General features: G+C 29.7%; 2 protein-coding genes across 3 annotated transcripts; both read right to left on the reverse strand.

The window, feature by feature from the left end:
• Positions 1 to 693: 693 nt before the first annotated feature.
• EPR1 (protein REVEILLE 7) lies at positions 694 to 2,578 on the reverse strand. Of its 2 annotated transcripts, none has more exons than XM_033292955.1 (5): positions 2,327 to 2,578; positions 2,113 to 2,217; positions 1,914 to 2,041; positions 1,766 to 1,827; positions 694 to 1,671 (listed from the first exon to the last, which is right to left on the reverse strand). In XM_033292955.1, exons 2-5 carry the CDS (start codon positions 2,181 to 2,183, stop codon positions 958 to 960), a joined length of 975 nt encoding a protein of 324 aa, XP_033148846.1. In that variant the 5' UTR covers positions 2,184 to 2,217; positions 2,327 to 2,578; the 3' UTR covers positions 694 to 957. The 2 variants fall into 2 exon arrangements, with proteins under 2 accessions (XP_033148846.1, NP_001288892.1); NM_001301963.1 differs by having other exon boundaries at positions 958 to 1,671; positions 1,914 to 2,025; positions 2,327 to 2,338.
• Positions 2,579 to 3,799: 1,221 nt separating this feature from the next.
• LOC103872598 (general transcription and DNA repair factor IIH subunit TFB4) lies at positions 3,800 to 6,211 on the reverse strand. The gene is made up of 11 exons (XM_009151029.3): positions 5,957 to 6,211; positions 5,797 to 5,885; positions 5,437 to 5,716; positions 5,144 to 5,190; positions 4,941 to 4,978; positions 4,809 to 4,854; positions 4,669 to 4,722; positions 4,513 to 4,581; positions 4,311 to 4,387; positions 4,126 to 4,221; positions 3,800 to 4,034 (listed from the first exon to the last, which is right to left on the reverse strand). Exons 1-11 carry the CDS (start codon positions 5,985 to 5,987, stop codon positions 3,959 to 3,961), a joined length of 903 nt encoding a protein of 300 aa, XP_009149277.1. The 5' UTR covers positions 5,988 to 6,211; the 3' UTR covers positions 3,800 to 3,958.
• Positions 6,212 to 11,684: the final 5,473 nt, after the last annotated feature.

The raw sequence follows: 11,684 nt of genomic DNA on the forward strand, positions 1-11,684 counted from the left end.
CGGTTCAAAAAAAAAAGAAAGGAACATCAAATGTAATCATTTAAAATCAAGTGAAAGGTAAACATAGTTATTGATCGAAAGAAAACCAAATAAATGAAAGCATGAAACGAAAATCAAGTTCTCACGAAATGAAAAACATTATTCAATGAGAAATAAAACCCAAATCTAAAAACTTCAACCTTCAACCGCCACCTTCAACCATCAATCTTCATATAATAGATAATTATTTTAGATGTTCAATATATTTTGAATACATATTAGGAATTGAGATCATGTTTGGTACAAGTTCTTTTTGGAAATTTTGAATGTTTCGGGTTCTATCGGGTATCCATTTAGATTCGGGTTCGGTTCGGATAATACCCATAACCCGAAATACCATAAAACAAGATCCATTCGGTTTTTATGTCGGGTTCGGATCGGTTCGGATTCATTTTTATCGGGTCGGGTTCGGTTCGGATTTTCGGGTTCGGTTTATTTGCCCAGCCCTATACCAATGGGTCTAGAATGTTTAGATCTGGCCCTGAAGAAAGTTCCAATTTGTAGGTGGTCTTATATACCAATGGGCCTAGAATGTTTAGATCTGGGCCCTGTAGAAAGTTTCAATTAGCCGAAGTCCCTTCCCTCTTGTCTTCTGCCTTCTTCATGGTTGGCTTATTAAGCTGGTTAAATGTTCACTCTTTTGTAATCATAACCTTTGACAAATCTCCTGACTGTTATTCATGAAACGATGCTTAAGCTTGGAATAGAGTTACAATCAGTTGATTGGACAAATACACTTGTCTATGAAGCAAAAAAAAAAAAGGAACCGTCTTTTTTTAATGTTAGACAGTGGATGAAACTTCATCACAAGTGCATTTGCTTCCTCTCCAATCTCTAACAATGATATGCCCTTCCACCCATCAGTATCAATCCTAAAAGTGGTTTTGTAGCAACTGTACAAGATGGCGTGTTCTTAGGCTACGAGCATACACGTGCTCTTCTCCGGCTTCCCTCTTCTTCTGAAGCTACCAAGGACAAGGACGATGTCACTTCTCTTTCTGATAAGCATCTCTTGTATGGTCTGAACCCATTTGCACGATAACAAGGTTCTTGTTTTTCTAACGAGGTTAGCCGTTTCCGTGCTTCTGCACTCTTCTCCAAGTTGTCTGAAATTTCTGTGACCGAGCCAAACACGTTGGAACCGGTACATGACGTATCCCATACCCCTAGAGATAAAGCAGTGTCGACGTGCCTAGAATCTTGACCCGTCGTTGATTTGTGATCAACACCTGAGTCCTCTCTGGAAGAAGATGTTTTGTGAGATTCACCCGTCACTAGGACAATCTTCCCAAAAAGCATAATGCTAGATATGGGTTTTGAACCGGTTACAGCATCATCCTCTTTAAAAGATTGCTTGGATGTTGCATAGTCATTCTTCTTATCTATGGACTGCATGTCACTGGTACACGAGTTAGGAGAGGAGCATCGGTTGACCTGATCCTCTGAATCAAATGGTGATAGCACAGAAGTTGGAGACTTTGTTCCTTTCTCCAAATTAGAGGAAGGAGACTGAGCATATGGAACAGGCGACTTCCGAGGATAAGGATGTGTTGGTTTCCTCTTTGGACGAGGAGGCGGGATCACAACCGTTTTAACCGAGCCGTCCCTACCACTGTCAGCTTCACGAGCCACCTGCAAATGGATCAAACAGAAAAAAAGTCAGATTAAAAAACCAGCTAGATAAGTAATACTAATGTTTGAGATGATGTATGTATATAGACAAGACCTTGGAGAAAAACTTCTGAGCATGGCTTCTGATCTGAACAGCTGTTTTCGTACCTATATGTTCTGCACCAAAAAATCAACACTAACTCAGAACTACCTCAAGCTAGAAAGTTGCCTTCTGTCAAAGCAAAACAAAACTGAAAGAATACCTTGGATTTGCCGCCAAGCACGACCATAAAGCTCGATAGCATCAAGGAACCTCTCATGCTCTGCCTCGCTCCACTTCTCTCTCTGCTTAGATACTGTGTACGGCTTCCTAACCTTAAAGAACAATACACAGAGAGTTCAGCAAATGAAAAAAAAAAAAAAAATCTCCGACAGTGGAACCTGTCTTAATAAAGCTGATACCTTAGCAGCGTTTGCGATCCGACAACTGCTGGTTTCATGATTGGTTCCTTCATTTGAATTGCAACTTCCATTCTCTACATTGCTACTTCCATCCTCACTTCGATCCTACAGTATAAAACTAAAGCAATTAACTAAATAGCTTACAAAGCAATTCGCAAGCTAACACATCTTTAATTAAATCAAATCTGTTTTCCAAAAGAAGAAAGTTAATTACCGGAGCAGCCATGTAACAGTATCTGCAAGCTTTCTTCAGATCTCAGCACAGTTAATAGATAAAAAAAAGTGTGACTAGTTCTGTTTTTTTTTCCAGGGGAAATCAAACTCCTGGAAACAGGAAGATTATCTCCGAGAAAGTGAAGCAAAAACAAAAAAATTAATAGTTAGAGAAGAAGAGATTAGGAAGGAGACAGTGAGGAGAACATACTAGAAAGGGCAAGTGCTAATATAGCCGTGCTTTGCCACGTCAGATGCTAGTTTCTATATTTTTTTTAATCTCTATGGAAATTTCGAGAAGGTGAGAGACAGATAATCTTGTGGCTGTGAGCTAACCTAACCTAACCCTTCACGCTCGTTTCTTTGCGGTGTACCTCACGCGATTCGTCTACAAAGATCCGATCTGTGGATAAAGTGGGGGCGACGTTAGAATTTATGAAAAAGATATTGAGTGTCTTGTAATTATTGAGAAGATATTTTTTTGTTTTTATTTATTTATTTCATCATCTCCGTCCCTGTTTTATTGCTCTTTGCCCCTAAACAAATCTGGTTGTTAAGAACTTTAATCCTGGATTTTATAAGAAACAAATATCTATATATCCTGAATTAATTTCTGTAAATAGTTCATCAATCATCAGGTAGTTTATGTTTACTCCTTTTCCATTAGATGATTGATTGGTTGTAATTTGATTAAATAATAATACACCTTTACTGAAAATTTAGAAAGTTCACACATGAAAATTGTAAAAGTAAATGGTTGGGATAATAGGGGAAATCAGCCACATCACATGGTGGCGGATGCGACAACGAGATCTCTATTAATCACAGAGGCTATCGGAGCCACAATTTTGATACGACCACATCAGCCCATCCCTCTTTTATTTATTTATATTTGTTTCATATTTTTTTTAATATACTTGCCTTAGAAAAAATGGAATTGGATACCTATTAGATTTTTTTCCCCCTCCATTTATGAGAAAGGACGATTTGTTAACACTCAGTTTAGTTTACATGTACACATTTCAGGTCCTAAAGTTCCTTTCTGTTACGCAAGAAAACCATTACCACATCCACACTTCATATTTTCTAATCTCGTTATTTGTCTACAAGGACGATTTAAGGTTCGAGTCTTCATGATTCAACATTTAAGGCAGTTTTGAAAAGAAAAGTTATCAGACTAATATCTCTCTGATTCATCAATATCGAAACCTAGTACAAGATCAGTTTCTTACACTAATCAGTCCAAGTCCTAACTCTGTACTATCTCTCCTAAAGGTTAATTAAACCAGACAAAAGTACACACAGCTTACCAAATTTATTGTATGCTGATGACAGACGACTGGTTGGTTGCGAGGACTCGGGTTTCAGAATGGGGTGTCTTTGGCAACACAAATGCCTTTGAACAGTCTAGTTCAATCTCTAGGTATTCGAGTATTGTTTGTTCATGTCAGAGCTTTGCAAAAATAAACTCAAATCACTAGGGCACTATAGGTGATTTGATCAAAACTGTAATTAAGTTGATTTTTCAATTTGGTGTTTTTCTTCATAGATTGTTGTAAATCAACGCAAAGACTACAATACGTAAATAAATACTAAGCAAATTTTGAAGTGTCTCCAGCGTAAAAGATGACTTTTAAGAATCAGGAGCTTTTCTCTTCTTATCACTGACAGTTGAAGCACCATCAAGCTTAGACTGACCAAAAACTGACCTGCAAATTCAGTTTATGGATACTAGAATCAAACAACTTCTTGATAGCTTATTATATTGAGAAAGAACAAGAATGGGTCAATATCTCTTACCCGCACGTCGAACATTTCTTGTGATGCTCACAGAAAATGGACAGACATACCGAACATACATACCCCATATCGATAGTCTTCTTGTGGCAAAAACACCTGCGAGTTTTTTGTTTGTTTACATTTTACCATCTCTTACTTAAAAACATGCGGAGGAAGACTGTAAGAGTTCTATATGTGTCACTTACGATGCTCGAAAATCAACGCCTACGGGTTTAGGAAGTTGTACAAAGCTACGGGTGTGCAAATCAGTAGCAAAGATCGTCTTTTTATGCAAAACAGAACAAAGGAAAGTTAGGACCCTTCGATTACGCTAATGTAACCGAGAGACATAAAACTACACAGTACACATGTAATAGTTTTGTGTTTGGACTTTAGCTGAGAGCATACCGTAAGAAACTGAAACAGCCCATCCAACTGTTTTGGTGCATGATGTACACCGCCGGTTATGTAAGATGCCTACATATATGCCACAGATGATGAAAAACTAATGCATAGGTTGAGGGGTTGAAGATTTAAGAAGATTCTAGGGAGAAATGATATTACCTGCTGCAAAAACGCCGAGTTCTGTGTACCTATGTAACAGGAATCAATGGGGACCTAAATAACCAAGTCACTTGAGGTACAGATCTTTGAAATTATTGAGAAACCTTAAATCCCAAAGAACTAATGAAAACAAAGAGTACCATTAGGCGTTGGGCAGAGAAGATAGAGTTCATAACAGCTACATATCTGAAAAGAAGAACAACATCCTTCATGAGACCAGACAAACAGGAGATGATATTGCAAGTAGAAAAGGGATATAGAAGCAAACGTACTGTTCAGGGCCATCAGGGGAGCCTTGCAAGCATAAAATCTGTATTTCATATACATGCCAATAGCACAATCAGTTCTATTTGAAAGAGATGCAATCAAATATCAGGAGGTACGAGCTCTAAGCTGAAGACTTCTACAAAGCAATCAAGATGAGAACTATTATCCAATACAATTGATTGAGATGTATATCATACTGAACACGCACCCGAGGCTGGGGATGAAGATGTCCAGAACGGAAAATCCTCTGTATATCTAGCCGGAAAATCAAAGAAAACAAAAAAGGTGAGTTTTCCCTAGAGCTTTGCTATAGGTTTAGCCGAGAACACACATAGCAACCTTAAAATGCTATCAGTTTTTTTCTAACTTAAGAGGACGCTAGGCCTTAAGATCATTAGCATGATGTTATGTAGCATACAGACAAGGCCTTCACTTGCCAGTAAAACACACAAAGAAGAGTGATCAAATACTAAATGAATCATTATTTTCAAGAAAGGATACAGCAAAGAGCCATGGAGAGTGATCCTGACAAGAGAGAAGAAGCTATCCTCTCATCATGCTCCTGCTCCTTGATAAGCTCCTCATCTTTGTCAATAAAATCTTCCAACTTCTCAAGCAAAGAGCCAAAAAGAGCAGGCATTCCAGTTCTACCACTCTCAGAGTTCCCACTCAATGTCAAAGACGAATCATAGATGTAATCACACGAACAGTACCCAGTAGCTATCACTACAACTCGGTTCAGTTGATTCAACCCCAAAACCGCGTTCAGAAAAGCAAGCACCTACCGTAACAAAACAGCAAAATCAAGAACACAAAACGAAATCATTCACAACGTAATTCGAAAGAACAACACTTACTTACATGAGATAGGAACTGAGAGAATGTAGTCGATCTATTGCTCCAGAACAAGGGATTCGTATCGAGTAACAACACTAGAAGACTAACATCGTCTGCGCGAAAACAATCAGAATCGTTTTCATACTATGTGTTAGGGTTTTCTAATCAGAGAGGAAGTTAAGACCTGAATAGAGCTTAGAAGCAACGGTAGCCATTTGATATAGCTTTCACGAGAATCCAACTCAAGAGTTTCAGTATCTTCCCGCTAGAAACGAGATCCGATTAGCTAGCTTGACATCTTCTCCTTCTTCGATATCTTCGCAGCAAGTCTCGAGTTTCCACTGTTATTAAAAGCTGGAGATGATCAGACGCCGACCCGTTTCCCTGAGGTGATTCGGTAGGATCCGGATTTGGATCCGAAACAGGCCCAAATATTATATACGTTGTAACGCCCAATTTCCAGCAAACGTGGGTTTTATAACTTTACTAGGGATTAACCCGGGCTACGCCCGGGATTTTTATTTTTTTCTAATTGAAGTTGTTAAATTATTTATATTTAGGCTATGATTTATATTTATATAAATGTTAAAATGCATGTCATAATTAAAATTTATTTTAAATTTTAACACGTTAAATTAACATATTTTTTACTATTTAAATATTTTTTTGTAATTTTATTGGCTATCTAGTTATCATATTTAACAAAACTATCTTTTGAGTGTTGGAATAAATGTTTTAGAGATTTTATTAAACTGCAGAGTATTTTTGGATCGACCACATGCTCAACATTCGATCGATCCGTAAAATGATGGTCGATCTCCTTGGCCAGGTAGGTACAATTTTAGCAAAAATATCTTTTATTTTCAAATATTAAGTATATAACTATTATTTTTAATATTTTTTTAATTGTATTTTTGATTAAATTATTGTATTATAATGGTTATGTAAATATTTTTTGTGATGTTTGAATTTTTGTTGTTCGTATACTTAACCTAGATGATATTGATGTTTAACAATTTATTGTTTTCTGGAAATAGAAAATAATGATATATCAAAACGTATCTAATACTTGTTAAATGATATTATAATGTAAATTACATCCATTATTTGAAAATAAACATTTGTTGTTTTTATTTTTATTTTAAATCAGAAATTATTTTTATTTAAAAACATTATTCATATATAATATAATAGTTTAAGTTTGGAAGATTAATCTAAATATATAAATTATGTATATTTTTTAAAAAATAATTTAAGATATTATATATTGAGTATTTGAATAAAAGCTGAATTTCTTATCTTGAAAATCAGATATTTATATTTTTGTCTTCATGTTATACTCACCAATCCATCATTGATATTTATAACTCAGTACGTTTTTTTTAAAACTTAGTTTTAAGTAATAAACGAATTTAATAAATTAAATTCATCACCTATAATGTTCTGTAAACTATATTTTCAAAGTCTCTAAAATTATATTTTAAGCATAATATTATTATTATTATTTAATTTAAGTTATTTTAAACATAATATATGCTAAACCAACTTAAATTATATTTACAATAGGACCATCCTAAACCGGTTAGTAAACCAAAAACAATACTAAACCAATATGAACCAATACTTGATTCGGCGAGGAAGGAAGTGTTTCGGGATAAACGCTTGAATGGTTATTAACTGAAATGGTTTGATCATGAAAGAGTTAGTATGAATATTAACAATAAAATTATGGATTAGATTAATTTAAATTTGTAAGAATACCTTTGAGTCTATGAAAAACAATTCAATTCCCATGAATAAGTTTGGCTTTTGGAAGTTGTGGGTTTCCCAACAATGAATCCACATAACAAAAAGTTTGTTGTTATAAAAAAATCTCATTCAAGGTCATTAAAGGTTTTTGGTACGGCAAGAGTTGATAGTGAAACCATTTTTTTGCTCGAGTGCTTTGAAATTTTCCTTAATAGTGTGAGATTGATGTGGATGGAATAATGAGTTTTATAGGGACTTTTTTGATGTAAAACTATACATTTTTTTTTGTTTAATGTGGTATTTCCATTTTTATATAATTTACTACCACTTTAAGATAGAAGTACATTTTAAGATAGATGCTTAAATCTTAATGTACTTTTTCCATTTTTTAAAATGTTTATTTCCATTTCTTACATTTTTATTTACGTAATATCTATATTTTATATTTTTAAATAGATATTTAAATATTAATGTACTTTTTCCATTTTTAAATTGTGTATTTACTTATATTATATATTTTACATTTTAAGATAGATGTTAATGCTTGATGAATTTTTTCAATTTTTAAAAAAATTGTGTATTTACTTATTATTACATATATAATTCATATATTATATATTTACATTATTTACTTATTATTTATTTTCCTGTATATGTATTTCCATTTCTTGTACTTTTAATTTACTTAATATCTCTATTTTACATTTTAAGATAGATGTTTAAATCTTAATGTACGTTTTCCATTTTTTAAATTGTATATTTCCATTTGTTATACTTTCATTTTACGTAATATCTATATTTAAATTTTAATATATATTTTTAAATCTTAATGTAATTTCCCATTTTTTAAATTTGGTATTCACTTATATTATATATTTACTTATTATTTATTTTTCTTTATATTGTGTATTTCTATTTCCTATAATTTCTATTTACTAATAATTTTATATTTTAAGATTGATTTACATTTTAAGATAGATGTTTAAATACTAATGTATTTTTCCATTTTTTTAAATTGTGTATTTCCTTTTCTTATATTTTCTATTTACTTAATATCTATATTTTACATTTTAAGATAGATGTTTAATATTTAATGTACTCTTTCCATTTTTAAAATTGTGCATTTACTTATTATTGTATATATAATTCGTATATTTATATATTTATAACATTTACTTATTATTTTTTTCTATATATTGAGTATTTCTCTTTCTTATACTTTATATTTAGTTAATGTCTATATTTTATATTTTAAGATAGATGTTTAAATCTTTACGTATTTTTCCATTTTTAATGTAAAACGGCAATGTTTAATAGAAGAACTTGGATAAATAGTCAAATAGTTATATTTATGTTTTTTTTTCTTTTTTTAATAAAATGGTAATATTACATTATGGAGATAACCCGTTTTTTTAGTGAACAATGGTAATCTTACATATGTTTAATGTAGTTTTTCCATTTTTTTATGTTGTATGTTTACATATATTTTTTATTTTTAAATGTAAAATGGTAATTTTACATATGTTTAATGTAGTATTTCCATTTTTTATGGTGTATGTTTACATATTATTTATTATTTTCGAAATTATATATAATTTCTTTTTTACAAAATAGTAATGTTACATTATGGAGATAAGCCGTCTTTTTTTGTTTTAGTGAAAAATGGTAATCTTACATATGTTTAATGTAGTTTTTTCATTTTTATGTTGTATGTTTACATATTATTTTCTTAAAATAAAAATGTAAATGTAATCTTACATATGTTTAATGTAGTATTTCCATTTTTATGTTGTATGTTTTACATATATTTATTATTTTTAAAATTATATATAATGTTTTTGTTGTTTTTATAAAACGGTAATGTTACATGATGGAGATAAGCCGTCTTTTTTTAAGTGAAAAATAGTAATCTTACATATGTTTAATATAGTTTTTCTATTTTTTTATGCTGTATGTTTACATATTTTTTATAATTTTCAAAAATAAGTAATATTAAAATGTAAAACTATATTTTTATGCCACGTGTCATCTTTCGAGATTATATTATATATTTACTTATTATTTATTTTTCTTTATATTGTGTATTTTTATTTCTTATACTTTCTATTTACTAATAATTTTATATTTTAGATTGATTTACATTTTAAGATAGATGTTTAAATACTAATGTACTTTTTCCATTTTTTTAAATTGTGTATTTCCTTTTCTTATACTTTCTATTTGCGTAATATCTATATTTTACATTTTAAGATAGATGTTTAAATCTTAATATATTTTTTTCATTGTTTTTAAGTTGTGTATTTTTTTTTCTTATATTTTCTATTTACTTAATATCTATATTTTACATTTTAAGATAGATGTTTAATATTTAATATACTCTTTCCATTTTTAAAAAATTGTGCATTTACTTATTATTGTATATATAATTCGTATATTTATAATATTTACTTATTATTTTTTTTTTATATATTGAGTATTTCTCTTTTTTATACTTTATATTTAGTTAATGTCTATATTTTATATTTTAAGATAGATGTTTAAATCTTTACGTATTTTTCTATTTTTAATGTAAAACGACAATGTTTAATAGAAGAACTTGGACAAATAGTCAAACATATTTATGTTTATTGTAGTATTTCCATTTTTATGTTGTATGTTTTACATATATTTATTATTTTCGAAATTATATATAATGTTTTTTGTTTTTTTTATAAAACGGTAATGTTACATTATGGAGATAAGCCGTCTTTTTTTAAGTGAAAAATAGTATCTTACATATGTTTAATGTCGCGTGTCATCTTTCGAGATTATATTATATATTTACTTATTATTTATTTTTCTTTATATTGTGTATTTTTATTTCTTATACTTTCTATTTACTAATAATTTTATATTTTAATATTGATTTACATTTTAAGATAGATGTTTAAATACTAATGTACTTTTTCCATTTTTTAAATTGTGTATTTCCTTTTCTTATATTTTCTATTTGCGTAATATCTATATTTTACATTTTAAGATAGATGTTTAAATCTTAATATACTTTTTTCATTGTTTTTAAGTTGTTTATTTCTTTTTCTTATATTTTCTATTTACTTAATATCTATATTTTACATTTTAAGAGAGATGTTTAATATTTAATATACTCTTTTCATTTTTAAAAAATTGTGCATTTACTTATTATTGTATATATAATTCGTATATTTATATATTTATAATATTTACTTATTATTTTTTATATATTTAGTATTTCTCTTTTTTATACTTTATATTTAGTTAATGTCTATATTTTATATTTTAAGATAGATGTTTAAATTTTTACGTATTTTTCTTTTTAATGTAAAACGGCAATGTTTAATAGAAGAACTTGGACAAATAGTCAAACATATTTATGTTTATTGTAGTATTTCCATTTTTATGTTGTATGTTTTACATATAATTATTATTTTCGAAATTATATATAATGTTTTTTTTTTTTTTATAAAACGGTAGTGTTACATTATGGAGATAAGCCATCTTTTTTTTTAAGTGAAAAATAGTAATCTTACATATGTTTAATGTAGTTTTTTCATTTTTTAATGCTGTATGTTTACATATTTTTTACAATTTTCGAAAATAATTAATATTAAAATGTAAAACTATATTTTATGCCACGTGTCATCTTTTGGGAGAAATTTTTTCCTCTGATGTGGACGTCCTATGGAGCCTCAAAAGCTCCCTTTTATTAGTAGAGATTTTACATACGCCACGTGGCACGTAATAATAATAATCTCTAGTTAATAACCCGCGCCTCGCGCGGGATGTGATTATTAGTTTCGTTATTTTTAATAAAAACATATTAAATCTGTTTAATCTAGATATTGGTTCAGTTTTAAATTATTTTTTGGTTTATTCTGTTAGAATGTTTGATTTTTTAGTTTTTTTTGGTAAAAACAAAAAATTATTATTATTTGTTTATTTTTATGATATAAATTTTAGATAATTGTCATGTCGAACCAATGGTTTCATATTATAGTTTGTAAACGGATAATAGTTCAAGAAAAAGAAAAAAAAATTATTAAGACTAATCATTTCACTATAATTTGGTCGGTAGTGAAAGAAGCATTAAGAAAAAAAATATTTCAACTTCCAAAAAAAAAATAGATACTTCAGTAGTGGTAAAT

Source organism: Brassica rapa, chromosome A06 (assembly GCF_000309985.2).
Source record: "Brassica rapa cultivar Chiifu-401-42 chromosome A06, CAAS_Brap_v3.01, whole genome shotgun sequence".
Classification (NCBI taxonomy): domain Eukaryota; kingdom Viridiplantae; phylum Streptophyta; class Magnoliopsida; order Brassicales; family Brassicaceae; genus Brassica; species Brassica rapa.

Coding starts and splice junctions, on each gene's coding strand:
- LOC103872598 (XM_009151029.3), bottom strand. CDS start 5,987: ATGGCTACCGTTGCTTCTAAGCTCTATTCAG. Junction 4,582..4,668: donor ACTCGGCGTTTTTGCAGCAG/GTAATATCATTT, acceptor GCATATATGTAG/GCATCTTACATAACCGGCGG. Junction 4,222..4,310: donor GGCGTTGATTTTCGAGCATC/GTAAGTGACACA, acceptor AAAAACTCGCAG/GTGTTTTTGCCACAAGAAGA.
- EPR1 (NM_001301963.1), bottom strand. Junction 2,026..2,112: donor GGATCGCAAACGCTGCTAAG/GTATCAGCTTTA, acceptor TTGTTCTTTAAG/GTTAGGAAGCCGTACACAGT. Junction 1,672..1,765: donor CTCAGAAGTTTTTCTCCAAG/GTCTTGTCTATA, acceptor ATCCATTTGCAG/GTGGCTCGTGAAGCTGACAG.